Here is a 23,920-nt window from a genome sequence, read left to right on the forward strand (position 1 = left end):
CTCCTAAAATAAGTCCCACATACAATAGTGGTAGCATCTAATTAACACTAGCTACCAAAAGGAGATTGTCTTTTCAACACTGGTTCAGTTTTATACTACCACAACGATTAGTGCCTAGGAGCTATTGCGCTAAGCACTGTGCAAACACAAAGAGGTCCCAGCACCCTAAAAAGTTTACAATTTAAAGTATATAACAAGAGGCAACAGGTAGAGACAGTCAGGAAGAACACAAGGAAACACTGTGACAATATTAGTCAGTCTGATAGCCAGTGAATTCAGGACAGCAGCTGCCTCTGTCAAGATTGTTGTAGGTGTTATGGCAAAGAAGAGTTAAGAAAGAACTGAAAGGACAAGGATGTGGCTTTGCAGAGGATTACAAAGCATTTCCTCCAAATTTGTAAGGAGCCCCATAGCAGAAAGCATGGAAGATGCTTATTTGAAAATTTAACCTTTAGATGGTGGAGACTGGCATCAACATCATGGTATCAGGTAAGAGAACAGATATCAGGGGAAGTGAACGCATGCGGTTTATGTTTGATGCAATAAAAGGGAAAGCTAGTAGTAGGAATCTCCTTTAAGTCAACACTGTAGTTTCAATGCTAGCCTCAAGCAGGACCTGGCTTAAGGTGGTTGGAAATACCTCCCCAAAGAAGTAGTTTAATGCCACTGCACAGCATTACCTGGAGGTCCAATGTAGCAGCACCCTACTGTACTAGGTGCTGTATAAAAATAAGAATCCCTACCCTATAGCATTTACTATCTATATAATTGCCCTCTCATATGAATGGGAAGGATTAGTCAGTCAGTGCTTATACTGTGTTTTGAAAGCGCACACATTCATCGAACGTAGATGAGCACAGACTAAGATGCTAGAAAGTAAAGTGTTGTAAGTGTCAAGTATTATAAAGCAAAGTAGTGTAAGTTAAACCTGAACAAGCAAAGGCTAGGTGTCTACACATGGATATTTTGAGCCAAGTTAGAAAGGTGAAGCTTCATTTAAGTTAGACTCAAATACATATTTGGGAAAATATTCACTAAAAATGCTCAAATATTGAAAGTTCTATTTTAATTGTCAAATCTGGAGGTGAAATGGACAGCCAATTGACAGCCATGTAACTGAAGGTTAGAAGGCTAAGAACTATTCAGTCCAGTTATTCATTCTGTTTATTGAACTGAAGAAAGGGAATACAAACATTTCTGTTAAGTGCTGTGCACTGACATGGAAAAAGTGTACTTTTTTTTTAAAAACCCTAATAAAAACAAAATCAGAAGTTATGTAGTTCCAATTGAACAATTTTCTTTTTAAAGATATGTTTAAAATACTACACATTTATAAAATAAAAAAGTTAACAAAGGGTGTTCTGTAAATAATTAGTAAAACAAGTGAAAATAAATATGAGACCCAACATTCTTATATTTTAATGTAATAATATAGCAAAGAAATTTAAACTACTTAATATAATCCAAGAGGACAGTAACAAAAATCCGGAAAGTTTAAGAACGCAATCCTTTGAAACATTTAATATCAGTCCATAGCAAATAGTCATTACATACCAAAAGCTCTAAGTGTTAACTAGTTCCACCACAACTCCATATAAATCTTGACAATTTAGAAATCTTGAGATCAACAGTAAAGTTCTTTTCTTGATCTCTACAGCTTGGTTTGTAAGTACATACATGCTTTGATGATCCATTTTATCCCATACATTTTCAAGGAGCCAATAACTTTTTTCCATCTGTGCCTAAAAATGTTAAAGATTCAAATCTAGCACATTACCCTAACAATGAAAAATGTTTAAGTGAAAGATGGGGCACACTGAATTTCAAATTTATAAAAATATACTGATATTAACTGATGCCTGTAGTCAGAGGACACTTCACATACACACAAAGTGACAAAGTATGCAATAAAACATGACCAGTACCTAGAACACTTGGTTCCATGTCTATGTAATACACACACACACACACACACACACACACTCTCTCTCTCTCTCTCATATATACCAAATAGGAGAACGTTCACACTTAGTTGTTTTACTGAACCCAGTAAACTGCTTAGCAGACAGGAAATGGGTTTATAGTTTGTGTTTCAGCAACAAGAGGCAGCTACTGCAGCAATTCAACACTGCACAATTCAATGAAGTCCACCCTGTTTTAAAAAGAAAAGTGTACAAGAGTTAATGAAGTTTTGCCAATTGTCTTTAAAATTAGCAGTTCTTCCTAAATCAAGTATGTTAGCTGAAAATGGACACGAATCAATGTGTATTTTTTAAAGCCATATATAGGATTGATGCTCCTCTTTTTAGCAATTGTTTCAAATAAATTAAATTGAGACAACTTACTGTTTTAGGGATATGAACAAGAGTCTACTGAAAGTCTGTCTTCTCTCCTCTCTGGTCAGCCCTCACATTATCAGCCAACAAATCTGGCTGTAAACTAGACTTGTATGTTGATTTCCCCCACCTTTATGTATATAGTCTACTCAACATGGACTGACTGTATCAGCTCTACTTTCCAGGAAGCAATATCCTAATAAAGAAACCTTCAAACTTTTGTTTGGATTGGGAGCATTATTTATTGGTGCAGCGAGATGCCACTAGACACAAATACTGCCAATAGTGAATGGATTGCATTAAACGTTACCTGCCTGAAACCAGGATGACAAGTTATTGGCAAGAGTTGGATAGTATTCCAGCTTGCATCTTTGCACAAGTTTTAAAATTATTAGGGTTACTTCTTTTACATTTGAAGAACTTGTACTAAGAGTGAGGGAATTGGACATAAAGTTAAGTTTTTCAGAAGAGAGATTTGTAACAGCAGTTTATTTCCCCCTTTGTGTTCCATCTCCTCTCTCAAAAAACTACTTACCTGAACAGCGCAGGCACATTCAGATAAATGGTTAAGCATAGGAAAGATTTACATTGCTGATAATCAGTAGCTATTGTGACCATTTTAATCAACAGCTACCAAAAAAAAAAAAAAAAAAAAAGGGGCAAAAAACCCCAAGATTACAGTATGTTCCCTAAGAAGTTTAGCATCAGTTGCTAGAAATAACTGATAGTTGGGGATAAATATGACTCTTATTTGCTCCAATCCTTAGATCCCAGCCTAAGAACATTTTTAAGCACATGGAAATTAACACATTGCAGATGAGTCTACTGCATTTGCTTTTTCCATAGCCAAAGTCTTATTTTTGGTCTATGGGCAAAAAGTATTGGTACTTTTCAAACCACACATTATGACTATGTGGTAGCACGTTAAAAATAGTTTAGGCTGCTCTTTTTAGTCTAGAGCCTAGAACAGTAGCCAGTCTTCATTCACTGCCTATAGGCCTACAGGTAATCTTGCTGTCAGACTAAGTACCATAAAGTTTTGTTTTGCCACAGTTTCACCTTTCTATCAGTTTCTGCATACCACGTGTAAGATGCAGGCACAATGTATATAGCAAACTTGGTAAGAGAGACTTCTAGAAATGAATCACACCACCTAGCTGGTGCAGAAGCCTTCCCATTTATATTGCATAGTTGAGTTACATAACTAAATTTAAGTGGCAATCTCAAAATGTGCTTCTCACTAACCCCATTCCGAAGTGTTCACCATCTATACATTAGGAGTAGACTCTAAAGTCCAGAAGCTCTTGAATTTGGAATTTGCAGGGGTGCAATACATATTTTGGCAAGAGAGAATTAAAGTTTAATATTCTTTGTCACATATCTCAATGAAAGAAGGTACTGACTCAAGTGTGCTCTAATGTAGGCTTGTACTAGATATGGAGTCCCTGCTAATAGTTTTAGCTATAGGCGCTATGCTTAAAATCCTGTGAAGTGACTAAGCACAAATCAATCTTCTGGATTTATATTAGGGGCTTGATCCTGCATTCCTTACACACACAAAGTTCCCAGTGAAGTCAGTGTTATTTTTGGGTGAACAAACAGCGACAGAATGGGCTCCACGTCATCTAAAAGTATAAAGGGTAAAAAACCAAACCAAACCAAACCACAACAAAAACCCCTTCAGTTACAGCATTACATGCTCTTAGTGGAGAAGAGATTTTTATTCAGGTTTAAAGGAGAATGTAATGCTCTAACAATGCTTAAAATGCCAAATTAATAGAATATACGTGAAGCCTTGAAAGTTATAAATAGCAGCACAGTTGGTGTTAGCAATTGTACGCTACTTTGAAGATGTAAAGCACTGTACAAAATTTAGATATTCAACTTTTATTTAAACCAAAATGGTTAGCCTGCCAAGACTTGAGCTCAGTGTTCTTTGGTTCTCCTGCAACCTGTACTATCACTGACACCACAGAACCAAGACTATCATCTTCATGCTGTGACATGCCATTAACGGTGGCAGAAGAAACAGAATGTTGATCTCCAGAATTAACAGGTCAAGAGAAGAGAACTAATTTTCCATTTTTTGGTTTAAAGTTTGTTTGTAATCCAAGTCTACCCAGATATTGATTTCTAATATTAAATAGTATTTTATATGTTTAAAAAGCATTTCAGTTGAATTGTAAAGTAAAGTAATTTTAGGAAGCTGAATACAAATGAACTAGATTGAAGGTACTGACATTCAGTTCTTATTTCAGATGGAAAAATATTGAAATATAGGATGAGGTCAAATTAAGGGTTGGTCTCAGCAAAAATTGTGTATACATTTTTAAGTGTTTAAGATAACATGCAAGTGATCTAATGGCCTAATCTGTTAGAATCTCTCTTGTATTATATGCCTTGGGAGCATCCATTTGGGGCCTGCCCCGCCCTTTAAAAAAGGTCCTATTACTGTGTTATTTCCTCCATTCCCATTACCCAACCATGAGTCTGTTTTTTCTTCCCATGGACAATGGCAAAGTTATCCCTTCACCCAACCAAGGAGGACACTAGAGTACTTACTTAGTCCCTGCAGGAGACTCATCCACCCTTTTGTTCACATCTTTCATGATGGCCTGCCTTTTTCCCTGTTCCCTCTTTACTTCATGGCAGTCCTGATACTACCTTCATCATCCAGTTGAGAAGAGGGAAACCTACCACCATTCCATAATCAACTGCCAAGTAGTGCAGAAGCACACTAGAGATACCAGGCCACCTGTTTATTTTGAGAAGCATACAGTACTCAAATTGTCTTTTTAATAGGAAATTAAGGAACCATTCCTAAAAATGTCAGGCTATTCACAGCACCAGCACAGAACAAGGTCCAGCAGACACATTTAAACCTGTAAACTTCAAAATATCTCAAAAAACAAAAATCTATGCATCTTTGTTAGTCAAATACTAAGGAAAATTCTGCAGTTGTATTTAAGTTAGGGGAAAAATTATACAAATCGTCAATATGTATTGTAATTTGGATGATAAAGGTACTTTTACAATTACAAAGCAAAACAGCATTATCCTTGTTTCAGATCCTTCCTAAGCTTTTATCAGAATTGTTGCACAAGTTAAGATAAACTTGTTGCACGTATTTATGTAATCTAAAAACTGACCTTTGTCCTGTTTAATAAACTACTAGTTTCATGGTGCATTTTGACAGCTCTCACTTCTAAATAATTCTGTTTCTTCATTAAGATGGGAAATGAGGTTTCTTTTAAAAGAATACTTTACGTAGCCTGTGTAAAACTCCTTCCAGCCACTTCTTTTGACCATGTCTTGCATGACACTCTAAAAGAGCATCAGTTATACTGCATTTCATGACACTGTTTTTAAGCTGGTTTAAATTCCAAATGTATACAAATGAAGTCACTTTAATCCTATAAATAATTTATTTTTTAAAAAAATTGTGCTGTTAACCCCTTTACAGGGCAACGAGCTATGTGAAAAGTACAAAACTTTTTGTCAAGTGTGATATTGAGAGTGCTTTTGACATAGTTCACTGGTTTATCGTCTGGATTTATAGATACTGCGCAACGGGCAAGGCTAGAGTCCATGAACCAAGCTGCAAAGATCTCAAGCTAAATAAGGCGGAGAGAGATTTAGAGAAACAAGAGAAGGAAATACTTTCCTATCCAATGTATACTCTTCAGACTAAAGCACTCTTTCTATCAAGCCTTCTAAACTGTTAAATAAAGTTTTCCAAACAAGCATTTAAACTTCATTACACAGAAGAGCAACAAGAACGGTAGCCCGCCAGACAAAAAGGCAGGGGGAAAAAATATATATACGGAGTTCAATGGTTAGCCTGAATGTAGCACAGTTCTTCACAACCGATGGGGGGAGGGGGGATAATTCGACACGGCGTCCAACAACGTTCTGACGACGTGCTTCATCTCAACTGGTTACTATGAAGCAAGGTGGTAAATGTTTGGCCCCGATCGGGCTTCAGAAATGGTTCTTTTTTCATGACGAGCATGTCTGTCCAGCTATCAATCATGTTGTTTGCACCAAATCCCAAGCCATTTAAAATACGACTAATTTTAAGTTAAAGAGAAGTCGTCTGCTCCAAATTCGCCATCAACTATCCATGCTACTGCATTCCTCTGAGCAAAGACAAGATGAAATGTAAAAGAAAGATTAAACTTGGATGATAAGGAATTTTTCAAGATGTAACAACCTCCACTACAAGATATATAAATATAACTTACTTATATACATGTAACACACACAAATTTAACATGCTTCAGAGTAATTGTGTGCTATGGATTTTATCCTCCTCACTGAAGGGGAGCTACTCTTTTCCATTCTATTAATGTATGTAACCAATAATCTTTTCACTTTAACAAAAAAAAAGTAGCTCGCTCTGACTTCCAAATATTCTCTCTCTCCTTTCAGGACATTAATACACAGTATTTGAAGAAGTTTTTTTTGTTATTCCACACACACTATTTAAAAACTTCGTGACACACTGAAAATAAGCAATGGAGTGGACACTGATTAGAATTGACATGATTTTTTTTCCCCTAGTGGATCTCTTACTTACAATTTTTAGATACAGATCTATACTGGGAAAGGGTCACTACGGAGACAGCCCTGTTGGACTTCAAAAGTTCACAGAGAACATTAAGTGAAAACAATTACAAAAACTGTTTGCTTATTTTAAGATCCCTGAAATATCAGAACACTAATCCAACTATGCCACCTAGGTTATACACAGAGCACTATATAAAAGAAATCCACATTGTTTTTATTTTAAGTTTACCCCTCTGCCCCACTTTTCCTGTTATTCATGTTAGACAAGCCTTTGTTTTCTTTTGGGAGGCAAATCTTAAATTTTAGATTAGCGTACAGTGGTGGAAATGGGAAGGGAAAGGAACGAGGAGAACGGGAGCTGGAAAGTATTTTGGGTTCGTCAGGACTGGTAACAGAATATATAGTATTTTACATCTAAGTATAGGGCTGATTTAGTTTAAGCCATTACCACCAGACAGCTGTTCAGTGGCAGGTGTTCACACAAGAGCTACCATCAGCAGCAACCTTGTTAGCAATCTCAGTAGAAGGGCTAGAGACTGAATAGACATGGAAACTGAAATACCCTCATTGTAATACAGGGAATTTCCTCAATAGAGTTGAGATAGCAGTGGGGCAAAACCTTGCAATTCTACTGCCTGTGCTGTACCAGTTCTCTGGGTAAATGTCTAGTCACCAGGGCTATCTAGTACCTTTCAGGGGCATTACGTTCATTTAAGGCTAAATACCCTCATTCTGTTTCCAGAGTGAGGTTAGTATTTGTTATTTAATATTTATATAATGTTTTATATATTCAAAGTATTAGAGAAAAATTGTTATTCTACATGCAGTGAACACAGGCAATGTTAAGGCATCTTGAGGTATCTAGGGACATTATAATCCACTCTAGCTCCATGTTGGGTGTTTAAAATGGTTCCTGGATGCCTCCAATAGCATCACTTTCCAACTGTATATGTTTGGAGGAATAAGTAGACAGATTATTTTGCGGTCTGACAATTGAGGCCTTTTTCAGGAAACGTAATTTTGTTTGAGGCTTAAGAGTTGTTTACTATATTATTTATATTCTTATTGCATGTTTTAATTATGGTCAAGAAATCCAAAGCAATTGGATGGATTATTTCAATTACATGAGCTTTCCATTACAGTTTCTTTTTAAATATACATGGAAGTTGCTTTACCTTCAATATCCTGGTTGTCTACGAAAGGTGCTGGTCCCCATATTCTAACAGTGCCATCATCGGAGGCGCTGGCCATCATGGATGGAATCTGCGGGTTCCAGCTCACACAGTTAACTGTACGCGTGTGCCCTGTCAGCTCCGCAATTGGCAGTTCACTACGTTTGTGCCAAATATACACTTTGTGATCTAAATAAAACATCGATTTGAAGCAGCAGCATGAGAAATATTGAATTAAAATGTCTTTACATAAATCTCCTAATTTTTCATATTAAAATTACACTCTTCCAGATACCTAAAAACACAGTATTGCAAAATAAAAAAATTTAAGTGTTGCAAATTCTAAAATTTAACCCCCCTAACGTGCCGCAACACTAGATTTCACTCTAAAGAGGGGATCTGATCTGATCAAGAGTATGGGCAAAACTCAGACATGTCTTATTAAGACTTACAACTCTAGCGAGCGAATTATCTGAGGGAAAGCATTTGAGATGGCACTGAATCTTATAACTGTCAGCCAATGCATGGCCAGAAACACAAGTCAACCTCCTCCTAGGTTAAGGATATGCTGTTGCAAGCGGATTCAAGGAAAATACTGGTCATCACTGAACAATGTCTTGATACAATATTTAGAGGACAATACATATGTATTACACAGACCCTGTGTTAAGATCCAGTATTTAGGAGTAATAAATAAGGCCGCATTTAGAATAGTTAAAGCATAAGTCTTGATACTGAGGCCTCCAAAAATTCTAACTAACTTTCTCAATGACCTAATGGGGTCATGCACCTTTATAGTTTTGCTCTGCTTCTGTTTCCCCATGTGTAAAGTGGAAACAATTACTGACCAACCTTACAGGGTAAGGATTAATTAAATGTTTGTTTGGCATTTTGAAGTTGTAAAGCCCTACATACTACATAGATTTCAAATAGTATTCTAAAAAACCTCCTTTTCTGAACAGTAGGCAACTCCTGTTTATCATGAAATATATTTAAGAAATAGTAACTGGTCAAATAATCCATTGCAAATCTCTCAAAATAAAGAAAAATACACTGCTTCATAATGAACTGCATTTTATTTAAGACTAACTAGTTAAAATATTATTTTCTCCTAATGTAGATTAACAGCTTCTGACAAACCTGTAAATTGACTGGTTACTAAAGGCTGCATCAGGTTCTCTCAAATGGAGCTACGTAGACTGAACTACAACAAACTATGTAATCACATGTATGTACACTACTAGACTAGCTTTTCAGAATTAAAGCTTTGAAGAACAGACTAAGACAACACTTTACACAATCCAATGTGATTCTGAAGGTTAAAACAAACAAACAAACCAAACATGACCTTACCCTGTCCCTTACAAAAGGGGCTCAACTCTCAGACCTACCTGCTAGAATAGGACCTGGGAATCATTTGGTAAAGAAATTGCTTTCTGCTTAATCAGCTCATTTGAATAAAACCCCACCACATTATGGTATTTGCATGAAATACACCTTTTGTGATTACATTTTTCAATCCCCTGATTTCAGATGATAGTGATAAGTATCCATTCTGGTGTCAAACCAAACTAAACCAGTGCTCTGTCTATTCTGGGCCATAAGGCCAGCATCTGCTGTCTGGAGAATCAAAAAGTGTAAACACAAGCCAGTATTTTGGTGCTTGACAGTCGATGTGTGTGTAAAAGGAAAAAGGACACACGAGCTAGATTAAAGCAGAAGTCAATTTTACTTTCAAAAGAGATTTCTTATTTTCTTCCTATAAGTGCAGGTGGTAGAAAAAAGCCTACCTAGCTGACAACATACCTTTAAATTTAAGAGGTTATGACTTTCTAATCTGCTACTTTTTTTGTACATAGAGACTTTCACAGCAGCCACATTTGCAACAATTCAGTGCAAAGAGGCAACAGCCTCTGGCAGTCCGAATCTAAATAAGGTGCCATCAGCTTCAACTACAGCTGGGTAGTTTTTAGACACTGAAAATAAAAAAAATAAAAAAGCTGTTCTTAAGATGATGACCTGGATAAATTCATTACCACATTAAATGTCACACACATAGTAGGTCATAAGTGAAGTGTCAATTTAAAAAAAAAAAAAAAAAAAAAAAAAAAAAAAAAAAGGACAACTGGTGTACTGTAGCATGTACACTCCCCCACACAAAGCATCAGTATGGCTCAAGCACACAAGCCCTGAACTTTCTGGCACACAAGTACTAAACCCCACACCAGGGCTCTGGCTCATAGCTGATGAGGATGACACTGCATTAGAGGTGCTACCTTTCAGCTGGTATCTTCCTCTAGATAAGGGCAGAGGAGAAACTTGGTTTAAAATTTAAAGACCTTTCTGCACTTTCCAAAAGAGTAAGGAAGTGTGTCCTAGGCTACGTCTTCACTTGTGGGGGGGAAGGGGGGTCGTCGATTTAAGATACGCAAATTCAGCTACGCAAACAGCGTAGCTGAATTAGACGTATCCGAGCCGACTTACCCCGCTGTGAGGATGGCGGCAAATCGACCTCCGCGGCTCCCCTGTCAATGGCGCTCACTCCTACCTGCACTGGTGGAGTACAAGCATCAATTCAGGGATCGATTGTCGCATCCCAACAAGACACGATAATTCGATCCCCGAGAGATCTATTTCTACCTGCTGATTCAGGAGGGTAGTGAAGACGTAGCCCTAGTCAACACTTCCTCTTTCCAAAGAGACTCCACTGTGAGCTACTGAGTACAAACAGTGGTTACTCAGTTTACCTTCGTGCACTACAAATACTGGGCCTGAGCAGGCCTCAGCACCCTAAGTCCCAGTGATTGCAATGGGAGTTGAAGGAGCTAAGCCCCTCACATGCCTGAACTAGTTCACTCGAAAGCAGTTTGGGACAGGCTCAGTAAACTAAATTCTATTCTCACCATAGACTATTTACAATTATGAAAAACACAACTCTTAAGTCACAAAAAAACAACCCATGCTAGAGTTGCCATGTCATCAACTGCTGGATCTGAGACTTTGTTTTTCCTCCCATTATAATTAATTCCACTTGAGTTGAGATGACTATTCTCCTGGGATTAAAATTATCTGACCACACCTGCCTTTGAAAAAACTACTAATCAAATGAACATAAGTTACTCACTACAGAACTATTTTGGCCAAAAGCACAACTGCTAATGTCATGCCTCTCAAAAAAACTCACATACCTACACATAGTTAAAGCTTACTCAGTGCTATAAACCCATTATAGGAGAGAGGGATGGAAGAGATTTAGAGCATATAGGCGATCCTTTCTACTAGAGCAGGACTGTTCTTTACAATATATAACTTCAGGAGCACTGAGACACACCTTTGTTTACTCCTGTGGACCATAACTTCCTTTTATAGATTATAATGCTATTACCAGCAACTAACAATTAAAAATACATTGCATCATCCCCTTTTATACACACTGTGTGCTTGAAATGTACATCAACTAACATCTGAAGTCTTTAAAGCCGATGTTACCTTCACTGCCACTAGCGATGAAGTCTTCGTTATGGCCTCCAAAACACGAGTGAATTGTGTAAAACCCTTGTGTAACACCTTGATACTTTCTCACTAAAACTCTGTCTTGCAAGTCCCATAAGTGAACTCCCTGGGGGGGCAAAGAGCATGCCGGAGGTTATTTTTATTGTAAGACAATATCCAGCACCTACACTTGAAGTATTCCACTCTTATGTTTATTTTTGGCACGTCAACCATCTTAGACAATAAAACTAGACTATAATGTGAAATTGAATGGATCTCATGCACTAGAACAATGGCTTAAACTCTTGTCCTGTCTCCTATTCTAGCACCAATTCTCTACTTTGTGGTTTCCAAAATACTTAAATCCATAAAGAAAAGTTATGTGGAACACCAATACTCCAGGGATGATAACTGTAGAATATTGCTGCAACGTTGGGAAGCCAAACACATAAAATGAAGTGTTTATATCTAGCAGCAGATATTTTGTAATTTACAGTCAAAATATTTCTCTTCATACTACTTTTGTGAAGCCTTTTTTAAAAAATGACATCTTCCCTTTTGGAGAATCCTACATTTGTTTATTTGTGTATCTGTACATACTGTGAACTTCGTATGTTATGTGGAATACTGCTTTGTCTACTGTTTAATATCATTACAGATCCCAAATTCCCTCAGATTTTCTAAAAAAATAAAATTAGTAAGAAAAAGTTTTACTTGTATTTTTATCTATCAACTTACCTGAGTTGCTACATTTAACAAAGCTAATCTGCCATTTTTTGAAATAGTAAATGACATAATAGGATGATCTTCTTGTACTCTGAAATCACAAGAAAGACACCATAATGTTAGGAGCACTACTATTTGGACATTAAAAAAAACAAAAAACAAAACACACCACCAAGAAAACACAAAAGTTTTCAGTTGCAATACTTCCACTCATACTTATAACTAAGTGGGCCATTAGTACTGTATTTGAAAGGGGATTACAACCAGAACTGAGTCATCTGGTTCTATTTCAGTATTTGCTGGGTCCACAGAGAAACTATACGATGTAGCTAGATAGTCTGTGTAATGTATCAGAATTACAGTTTTCTTAACAGGGGAATCAGACTAGATTTATGAGAGTTAAGAATTTGTAAGAAAAAGGTAGTTACATGTTCCTGTCTGTAAGGTCCTCAAAGTTATAACCCCGAATTCGCTGGTGCGTGTCCGATGCCAGAACAGTCTTCCCGTCGCTCAAACACCAGAGGCATTGCACTCTCACCCCTTCCCAGGAGTCAAGGAGATTACCATCTAGATCCTGTTTAGGAAGGCAATATAACCAAGGTGTTCTTTTAAATTAGATTTCTAAGGAATTTTGATGAGAGCTTTTAGTTGTAAAACTAAAAGAATGAAGCAAGAGAGAAGATTTCTCTTGTCCCGTATCAGATAAAATGTTGGTGCTCATGAGAATTAGTGTATTGTTTAGATCCCCTTCCATCTCCACCCTCAAACCAACACAGAAACAGGAGAATCCCTTGTTTGACATGGTTGAAATCTAAACTCCTGGCTCAAGTCAGCCAGTTATTTGAAGACCTCAACTCTTCCAGCACCATCGCAGTACTCCCAACACAATGATCGAGACGGCAAGAAACCAGACCCCCAAATGGATGGTCCACAACATATCCATAGGACTGATTCCTCCCTCCCTTTTTAAATGTAAATAGTTAAAAAATGATAGCTTTGCATGCTAGAAATTTAAATAGTCAAGATGAACTCTATGGAGAGCTAGTTTCCTTGGCCTAAAGTGTTCACTGGTTCACAGGAATCATTGACTAAAGTCAGAGAATGCTAAAGAAGTTGTTCATCAACTAAACTGACTCAGCATACTGATGTTTGTTTCAGTAATACACCTGCTTTGGTACCAAAGAATGAAAAAGCCCTGTCAGGGCGTTAGTATACATGCTACTCTACCTCCAAAAGTAGGAGGGCCAAAAGATTCCATGGGCAACTAAGTTTATAACGAGTTAAATTATTTTTCATTACATGTACTCTAGTGACTACCTCAACATATAGAGAAAATAGACCCATTAACCATGTTACACCTGTTTTTACTAGAGCGGTCAAGCCATTAAAAAAATAAATTGTGATTAATCAGTTTTAATTGCATTATTAAATAATAATAGAATACCATTTATTTAATTACTTTAAAATATTTTCTATCTATTCAAATATAGGCTCAGGGTGTCAGCCCCCACTCCACAGAACATGGGGCCACCTCCTCGCCCAGAGATATGCAATGAACATGTTAAAAAAAGGTACTAATTTTGTCTTCAGTTAATCGCAGGCATTACCTGCGATTAATTGACAGCCCTAGTTTTTACTCTTAGGTGCATTCTGCTGTTTTCAGCTGCAATGAAGCAAGTGTTCTGAGGGGACATGAACACACAAGTAGAACTTACACACTGATAGAACTGTCCACGCTGCCCTCCTGTTACAAAGCGTTTCCCATCTGGATTCCAAGCCACGCTGGTTAAACTGTCTTCATGAGATTGACTCATCTTTGTCCTCAGCTCCCCAGTCTGGAGAGGAAACAAAGAAAATCAACCACTACAAAATCCAGTGTTCCCCACCCCTACAGACACATAATTAACAGATGTGCATGAAAACTTAACCTAGTGTTTATAATTATGGACATTTCACTGCATTAATTGAATACAAAGGTAAAAAAAGTTGCACACTATGAAAGCCTTCTAGGGAGCAATGAGGAGGTGGAGCTGGGGTCATTCTAATTTTCTTTCAGTATGGGAAACTGTCAGCCATGTTCTCACTTGAGCAGTTGCAATGAGCTCAGTCTCAGAACTTTTTTGCTTCCACTTCAAATCTGAAGCCAGGACAGGCAGTGGGTGTATTTAATGGATTTGGAGGGAAGAAGAAAGGAAAGAAGAGATGTGAAGGAAGGAGAAAGTGAAAGATCAATGAAGGAAGGGAAAAGATAAATGACAGGTACAGAAAAAGAAAAAAAAAGGACTGAAGAAAAGAGGAAACCAAAAGAATGCAGAGACAGTACTTTAAAAAAAAAAAAAAATACTACAAAGCAGAGTACCAAAAATCTTAAGAACAGAAGAATGGCGATAGTGAGTCAAACCAGTGGTTTATCTAGGCCGGTATCCTGTCTTCCAACAGCAGCCAGGGCCAGATGCTTCAGAGGGAATGAACAGAACAGGGCAATTATTAAGTGATCCATCTCGTTGTCCACTCCCAGCTTCTGGCAGTCAGAGGTGTAGGGACACTCAGAACGTGGGGTTGGATCCCTGACCACCTGGGCTAATAACCGTTGATGGACCTATCCAGCATTAACTTCTCTAATTTTTTTTTTTTTAAACCCAGTTACACTTTTGGCCTTCAACATCCCCTGGCAACTAGTTCCATAGGTTGACCGTGCATAGTGCAAAGAAGTACTTCCTTATATTAGTTTTAAACCCGCTGCCTGTTAATTTAACGGAGTGATCCTGGGTTCTTGTGTTATGTGAAGGGGTAAACGCATCCTTATTCACTTTCTCCACATTATTCGTTATTTTATAGACCTCTATCATAGCCTCACTTTAGTCTCTTTTCAAAGTTGAACAGTCCCAGTCATTTTAGTATCTTGTTGTGTGGAAGCTGTTCTATACCCCTAATCATTTTTGTTGCCCTTCTCTGTATCTTTTCCAATTTTTTTTTTTTTTGGAGAGGGGGAGACCAGAACTGCAAATAGTATTCAAGGTGTGGGTGTACCATGAATTTATATATTGGCATTATGTTATTTACTGTCTTATTATTTATCCCTTTCCTAATGGTTCCTAAGATTCGATTAAGTTGACTACCGCTGCACATTGAGCGGATGTTATCGGAGAACTATCCACAGTGACTCCAAGATCTTTTTCTTTAATGGTAACAGCTAATTTTGACCCCATCATTTTATATGTATCCATGAGAGGCTCATCTCTCTTTTCCCATGACTGCTTACTTTGCTTAAGAGTCTTTGGTGTGGGATCTTGTCAAAGGCTTTTTGAAAGTACTCTATATTCACTAGATCACCCTTGTCCACACGTTTGTTGACCACCTCAAAGAATTTTTAAAGATTTGTGAGGCATGATTTCTCTTTACAAAAGCTGTGTTGACTCATGCCCAACACATCATGTTTATTGCTGTTTCTGATAATTCTGTTCTTTACTATAGTTTCAACCACCTTATCTGGTACTGAAGTTAGGCTTACTGGCCTGTAGTTGCCAGGATCACCTCTTAAAAATTGGCGTTACATTAGCTATCCTCCAGTCATTTGGTACAGAGGCTGATTTAAGGGACAAGTTACGTACCACAATTAATAGTTCTGCAATTTCATATTTTAGTTCCTTCAGAACTCTTGGGTAAATACCATCTGATCCTGCTGATTCTAATTTATCAATCTGTTCCAAAAATCTCCTCTGACTCCTTAATCTGTGACAATTCCTCAGATTTGTCACCTAAAAATAATGGGTATGGGGTGGGATTCTCTCTCACATCTTCTGCTGTGAAAACCTATGCAAAGAGTTCATTTAGCTTCTCTGCTATGGCCATGTCTTCCTTACAATAGCTTATAGTTAACCATTCTCTGGATATTGTACCTTAAACTCTCCATGCTAGAATTGACTTTTGTCCATGGATTGTAAAGTAGGAGTGTCATACTCATTTGAAAGGGCCAAATGCCATGTTTCATTATGGTCCAATATATAAATTCATAGGAATATAAATTCTGAACTTCATACTCCCTTCAATCCTCATTGATCTCCCACTCGTATCACCGGGAGGTTTGACCAGAGTGAGCTTTTATGTAGGGACGCTGCTCCCACTACTTCTGCCTTTTGTTTCTCTAAGGCTAAGCCTCTCTTCTGTTCTTCCCTATGTACTTCCTTCCCTGGAACAACTCCCTATTATCTCAAGGGCTTCACTCCCATCTCCTAAAATGATCAGCAATGGAATATGTAACCTTGATACTGAAAGATCTTTGTTGGCCTTAAGAGTCGACATTCCAACAGAGATTAATAAGGAACAGAGTTTAGCCTAAAACAGTGATTCAGAAGTGCCTGCAAACTCAGACAATGAGGATTACTGGTTTACACTGTTAACTTTTCAAATGTGATCTCTGCAGCCACAGATGCTAAAAACCTTTTTATTTTAAATGACACCTTAGATTCTTCACAATCTGAACGTGTCCAGATTCAGTCTGTATGGGCTACATGTGTCTTCTAAAGCCAAAAAGTAAATTACTGTCTCACACTGAACAAAGAGACAGGACCAAATGCTCTTAGATCACACCTACAAGCGTTTCAGCACTCTGTGGATGGGTCAGACTCCACCATACTGGCCACTCGGATCACAAAATTAAAGAACACACAGTATTTGGGTTCCCAGCTACTTCCTCACCTTGTAGATAAGCCCCATAAATGTCACTTGAACATTATAAAGATGAGTTGTAATGTTTCTAAAAACCATGGCACTAAAGGAATTCACTCCTTATAAATCCTCAAAGGAGTCATCTTGAAGTGAAAAGAAGAACAGGAGTACTCGTGGCACCTTAGAGACTAACAAATTTATTAGTCTCTAAGGTGCCACAAGTACTCCTGTTCTTCTTTTTGCGGATACAGACTAACACGGCTGCTACTCTGAAACCTGTCATCTTGAAGTGAATCATCCAGACTTTTCAAAAAACAGTAATTTCTCTCTGGCATGGATGATCACTTGGAATGGAAACATTACAGCCACCTCTTTGTATTCCAGAGTTGAAAGGACAGAAGATCCATGAAGAGTAGACTCACTGACAAATTAGTTTCAGTTCTGTTCACATCTAGTATACAAATTTTAAATTCTACCTAGATTTGGGAAAGATTTGGGTCTATTAGCAACCTTTTTAATAAAAATGAAAAACTGCAATGTTTCCATGTTCACCTATATAGAAACAAGTTTACTGAAGTGATTTCATCCTTACTGAGCAGTTCCAATGCATAATAAAGCCAACTGCTAGAGTTAAACATGACATTTTATATTAATATAGGATTGCTTACTTGTACATTCCAGAGCCAAAGCTCAGAGCAGTCATCTGGGCCACAGGCAACAAGATAGTTGTCATCTGGACTCCAAGCAATGTAAGAAACACCATATGCATGGCCTTCTAATGTTTTAAGCAATTTTAGCTGGTGCGTATCCTAAGTAAAACAAATACATATATGGTAAAAAGACTAGTCAATATTTGGCATAAATTTGAGCTGTCAAGACAACCTGAACCTAATTTTATAGTCCTGAGTTTTGATAGGATTTTTACCCAATTCAGGCCTTTTTGATTTGGCCATTATCTTTTAAAACAAAACATTCTCTTTAGAGAATCTTAATCTCTATTTGTAAGTGAGCAGTTACTACCCTATAGAGTAGATCCATATACACACAAAAAAGCCTTTCCAAAATTCCCAACATACAGAGAGAAGTACTAGTAGGTATTCTGAGAATGTTATATCCTTCTTTTGTTTTGTTGTGGAACTCATTGACAGTACTGTGCAAAAACAATACTACAATATGGCCCATACTTTAGATTATGCAGGATACCTAGCAATTCTGCAGTATTTCATCTTCAAAGCACTGTAGGAACTTTACACAGTGGAACCAGTCTTTACACCCTTGTGAAGTAGATCAGTATTGTTAACCAAGTTTTACAAGATGATTAAATAAGACCGAAGTTAGGTGATGTGCCTCGGGTCAGGCAGTGAACATGACAGAATTAGGATTAGAATTTCAGAGTTCCTGGCTTCTAGTGCCATAGTCCGCTACTACACTTCTGACTTCTAGTTTAAAAATAAAATATTCAATTGACCGTAATAAGAATATTTTCCTCCAGTTATTTGTAGTTTTAGGAATGCAAGAGCCTCTCTTATTAAAGTGATACAAAATCTTACAGGACTATCAGCCAGTTAGGAAGAAATGCCTTTGTTTTATTGTTTTTAGTAATTAATATTGACAGTTTAGATTAATGCATGAGGCATTCCTTTTGCCTACTGAATCACTTTAAAATGGTAGTAGATTGTAAAATGCAAGATAGTGCTTAGCAATTTAAATGGCAGGACAGCTCATTAGAGTGAAGTCATAAGGTATTTATCAACTATCTGAAATATTAAGGTGTTTATGCTGTTAAACACCTTATCAGTTGCTGGCTTGATCCAAACCCTAAAATCTTCCAGGTGAGTATAGGCCCAACTGTAGTCACACTGGTGTCAAGCCTCATGAATCTGTCCCCAGTCATATTAAAGATACAGTGTATAGTGATCACAGATTAACAACTGGTCAATCAGGGGAGTATTTATTAGGTATTTTTACTCTCCATTATTTGAAAACATTTCCTACTTGCCCACTATCCTTTGTGGCTTTTGTCTTTTCCCATACTGAAAAGTCTCTTCAGGGATTTAAAAAAATAATAAAAAAAAAAAATTAACTCCACTAAATCACCCCTGGCAAGTGAAGAGTGCAGAGTTAGCCTTCTGAACTTTAATCAATGCAGTACTAAGCCTGCACACAGATCCAGTTCCTTTTGTCACTGTTCATTGCTCCTAGCCAAAGCTGAGGAAATGTGATTAGTTTAGTCATTTTCACTGCTCCAGATCGGAACTTTATGGGCAGAAGAGACCGTCCTTGCCATTTTCACATTTTCCCAAGCACTCAGAATGAAAGCAAGACTATTCTTGTCATTTTTCCTGCTGCCCATAAGGGTCCAAACTGCAGCAGTGAAAATGACTAGACTCATTAATTACCTACCCCTTGGGAAAACAAGGAAGAGTGCAAAGACAGGCACTGGAGGTATTTATGGAACCCGAAAAAAGGCTAGAAAAAGGAGATAGATTAGGGTTATTTATTTGTGCTTACCTGAAAATTTCCTCTCTTAAATAGCAAGCTCCATAGATCCTGAATGGAGAATGCTTACTGCATGAGGCAGACAGATCTCAGACACTGGCAGCAGCCTAAACTCCTTCCTCTGAAGTTGCTCTCCAGTTTAGGTTATCGCCACAGTTAAGATTTTTAGATTATTTAATTTAAAACGTACGCCTACTTCAGAAAATGAGTTTACACAGTTTTTTAAAGTTAAGCATATAAACTCCTTCACATATCCCTTAGTTTGCCCCGATGGGCTAGGTGTACAGGCCTTGCTACTTGACACAAAAAGAGAAAAGCAGCAGCGTTCAGGCAGATGAGTTTTCCTATTCTTTGATGAAACAAGGTTCACAAATCCTATAACAGAATTTTTGAGCAGTGTAAGATCTTTTATAAAGGGAATGAAGACTTTGAAATACACACAAAAATTTGTCTGCAGTGAAGCGCGCAGCACTCCCTCCTAAGTCTGTACCCACTGAAGTTTAAGAACTATTTTGTAGAATGTAGTCAATGCATTGGTTAACAGACATATGGTCATTGAATGGCTTTTTGCGTAAGGGCATTAAAACAAGGTTATAATTTCCACAGAAATGCCTGGTCAACAAGGCTGTTCTAAGAAATTGCTGGACGTCCAGGTGCACGGAGGCATTTTTGTTGTTTGGGCAGTTTCTTAACCAAAGGATGCAAAATAATGCAGAAACTTTAGCATCATGATTCCCAAAGCTAAGCCTTCTTGGAGGATTTCTACTACTTGTGGAATTGTAATACCCATCTCCGTTCCAGTCTCTTTGCCAAATTGGAAGGTATTTGAAGCGGACATTCAGGGAAAGATATCCTTAGAGTAACTATGATGGTCAGAACAACCCACAACCAAAAAAATCCCCCCAGTTAATTTCTTTTAAATGCCAGGCAACCAGAATCAAGAAGAAGATTAGATCATGGTGAAGCACTGCTACAATACAGTCCTTTTGCAGTGTAGAAAGAGGACAGGTCTCTTCTATCATGCTGTTATTTTACAATAAGTCCCCCCTACCCAATAAGAATGTGGCCTCTCATTTTTCACCTCCAGATGGACCCGACTACAGTGAGAACAGTAGGAATGGTTAGAACCGCATGCGGGTTTTCAGTTGAATACCATCTCCATGGCAGCAACCTTCAAGTATCTTCTCCTGGACAAGAATAGGACTTTGCTGTGGCTCCTAGATGTGAAGAAGCTCATGATTGGTAGTCCAAAAAAGTTGTCACACAAACACAGGGTGAAGGCTCCATTCCTGAAATCAGGTCTCAGCTTAATATAGAAGGGACTGGCAAAGTAAGATTTTTCATAGACAAGAGGAGTCTATTGCCCCATAAGAACAAGAGATTTGTTTCCCTCTGAAGGGCTGATAATGAATTGCCAAGAACCAGATCCCAGCTGCATTAGAAACCACATCTCCATCTACAAACTGCCAAGAGATCTGCACTCCTCTGGGATAACGCAGATAACAAAATAGCCGAGTACCACTATCTAAAGTTAAAGCTGAGGGGATTCAGCTCAAGTGGAACAAGCTTTCACTAAAGATTAGACTAATAAATTAAACTGAAGTTGGTTAGACTCTCTCTTCAAGACCTCTTTTGAGGTTTTCCTGCTATAATCAGATGGACTTCAACAATTGCATCACTATCAAAACACCCTGCCACACCCTTTGCAATGTCTCAGAAAAAACTTACACCTAGGATGGCAGGGGTGAGTTACATGCGTCTTGGTACTTTTCTTTTTAGCCATCAGGGCCTTGAATCTTACCTTCAACTCCTCTGACTTCTTTCTGTGATGGTAAGGAGAGGAAATGGAGTACGGCTTGTTGCATCCATTTTTTGCACATCCTCTTGGTAAGGGGACAGACAATGTCTCCCCTTTTGCTTGGGGCCCTTTGGACTCCTTGGGATGGATATTATATATATAGGAACTCTGGAATTCATTTTGAGAGCTAGTGAGAGTTCTCCAACAATCCCTCCCTCTGTTTTATTTTAGCCTTATTCAAGGCAGCTCTTTTTCACTTGAGATCTTGGAGAGAATTCAATGGTCCCCTGACAGAGAGAGGCAGTACCCCCCGTGAAAGAAGCTGAGGGGTACGTGGGCTGGCACAGGCAGGAAGGTTTCATGAGATCACTTGTCTGGAAGTACCTCCCGGGCTCTCTGAGTATAGATTGCCCTGTCCTTACCTTCAGGAGACGGAGGAACAACATAGGTACTCCTTATGTCCATGGCAGACGACTCTCCAATTTATTATAGCCAAGTTAGGTTTTTCTATTATTTACTTATTATCAATAGGTTTAAAAATCAACTTAAGTCAACTACTCAGAGTGACAGATACTACCCAACATGAAGATCTGGCTATGGTTCAGGATTTTAAGTTTGCCTTTTGGTCTTCTGTTTTGAAGACTGCCCATGTTTTTGAACCATATTTGAATGAGTTGTCAAATCCTCATTTATGTAAGGCAAATACTCAGTTAAGATTCCAAACCATGGAAACTGCTGTCCTTAAAGGCTGCTATGGAAAAGTTCCTTCACATCTTCGTTTTTGCCCATATAAATATGGAGCGTTGGAAGACCTACGTCCTCTTATGGATTGTAGAATTTCCCAGCTTTTGAGTGTGTGTTAGATTTTGCCTTTTGAGATGGTAATAAAGGCTTTTTTACACAAAAGAGGTAATGTTTTTAGTAGTTTCTCAATCACCAGTAATAATAAAATCAGTGGCAGTTTTTGCCCTTTACACATTATGTTGAACAAGAGAGATAATAAGTTCTGACTGACATTTTAATACATTATATGGATGTCGCAGTTTTAAACTGAATTTGTTTTTCCTTTTCATATTTGCAAAAGACATACGTCATATGTGATTTAATAAAATTGAATTGACTCAATCCATACCCTGGAGGTGAGCAGTCTCCAACCTTGGAGGATCTGCGATAAGACCTGATGGATAGGTGAGCTGGATTCTTGAGTGGAGATGGGCCCAACCGAAAAATCCTTCAAAGCACACAGAAGAGGGATAGATGAATGGTTGAGGGCAGGTCCTAAGGCCCCCCCCTCACTGTTTTCACCTTGCTGTTCCCCATTTGCACCAAACACCACCATCTCTCTGTGGCCACATTGGCCCTCAGTGACTGAGGACGGTTTCTGACAGCATCTTAGAGCCTTCAGCCTGTCTGCCCTTGCCAGCTAGGGGAGGGCATGCCAGTCATCTGCCATTTCTCCTGCACCTCCTTCTGTGTTCACTGGGAGAGGGACGCCTAGACAATCCCTTTGCAGAAGAGGCTGCAAGCACCAAATCCTTCTCGGTCACAGAAAAGACAGAAATCTGTCCATGCACTCACTCGATGACGGGGATAAGAGCAAGAAAAGCAAAGTTCTCCTTTCTTCATATTTCACTGCCATACCACTCGCTGTCCTGTTGCTGCAAGGGAAAATGTGCTGCTGCAGTACCTCAGGCAGGAAAGATTCCCCCATATAGACAGTTATTTGCTCCCGATGCCCTCCAAAATCTTAGGTCTTTTAGCTCTGAAATCCAGTTGCTCCAGATTTTAAAAGTTTGCAATAGACAAGCAGAATTCTCTGTTATTAATCTAAACTTTGCAAGAAGAGGTCTGTTTTTCACCTGACTGTAGTTGTGGAGTCAGAAACTGGTGGACTAGTTAGGAGGTGGAGACTATGTTACTGCCAGAGACCGAAAGGTCTGTTTCTACCAAAATGCTGAAAGTCCAATGGAGGATCGATCTATGGCCCTTGACTTGTTGAAGAATAGCAGTCAACCTTTCTTCCATGAGACAGAACTCACCCCACTCCAGCTGCAAGGAGGCTCTGAGGAAAGGGAAAGATCTAATCTTCCTTCCAACAAGGAAATTACAGTGGAGGTATTACAACAGCTATAAGTTTAACACACACCTCAAGGCCCTGCCCCTGCAGCTCCATTCCCCAAGCTTCTGTATGGCTTCTGGTAAATATTTTTAAGTCTCTTTCTTTGTGCCTGGTGATCAACTGTGGCAGCACAGCTACAAAAATAGTGTTGAACAGGGTCAACATAATTATATTGTTTTTCATAACACTAAGCAGATATATCCCCTTACAAAACAAACAGTTACAACATTTCCTACTATAAGAGCTCGCACTGTAAGACAGACAAGACAAAAGACGTGGAATAATAGTTCAGAAAAAGGATAACGTGGCAGGAAAGATACCCAGAATGAGAAAGTTTAAGGATGGATTTTAAGGAGAAGACACATAGTGGACAAGAAGGTAGTTCTTCCAGATATAGTGGGTAGACAAAACAAAGACCAAAGGCCAGATTCTGTCACCTTAAGTAGAGTATCTTTCCCCATAAGTGGCCCCATTTAAGTCAAGGCACTAACTGACATAACAGAACCTGACTAAGTGAGCAATCTAGTAGGACAAAGTAGTG

At 38.3% G+C, this 23,920-nt stretch overlaps 1 protein-coding gene across 2 annotated transcripts in view; it reads right to left on the reverse strand.

The window, feature by feature from the left end:
- Nucleotides 1-1,146: 1,146 nt before the first annotated feature.
- WDR26 (WD repeat domain 26) overlaps nucleotides 1,147-23,920 on the reverse strand; it is a 45,078-nt gene continuing 22,304 nt past the window's right edge. For both annotated transcript variants that reach the window (XM_054021597.1, XM_054021595.1), the window contains exons 9-15: nucleotides 17,632-17,772; nucleotides 14,011-14,130; nucleotides 12,724-12,869; nucleotides 12,308-12,386; nucleotides 11,567-11,696; nucleotides 8,081-8,266; nucleotides 1,147-6,475 (exon numbers count right to left, since the gene is read on the reverse strand). In XM_054021597.1, coding sequence (XP_053877572.1) covers nucleotides 6,450-6,475; nucleotides 8,081-8,266; nucleotides 11,567-11,696; nucleotides 12,308-12,386; nucleotides 12,724-12,869; nucleotides 14,011-14,130; nucleotides 17,632-17,772 — 828 coding nt within the window. In that variant the 3' untranslated portion in view covers nucleotides 1,147-6,449. The remainder of the gene's footprint in view (nucleotides 6,476-8,080; nucleotides 8,267-11,566; nucleotides 11,697-12,307; nucleotides 12,387-12,723; nucleotides 12,870-14,010; nucleotides 14,131-17,631; nucleotides 17,773-23,920) is intronic.

This window comes from Malaclemys terrapin, chromosome 3 (assembly GCF_027887155.1).
Source record: "Malaclemys terrapin pileata isolate rMalTer1 chromosome 3, rMalTer1.hap1, whole genome shotgun sequence".
NCBI classification, from domain to species: Eukaryota; Metazoa; Chordata; order Testudines; family Emydidae; genus Malaclemys; species Malaclemys terrapin.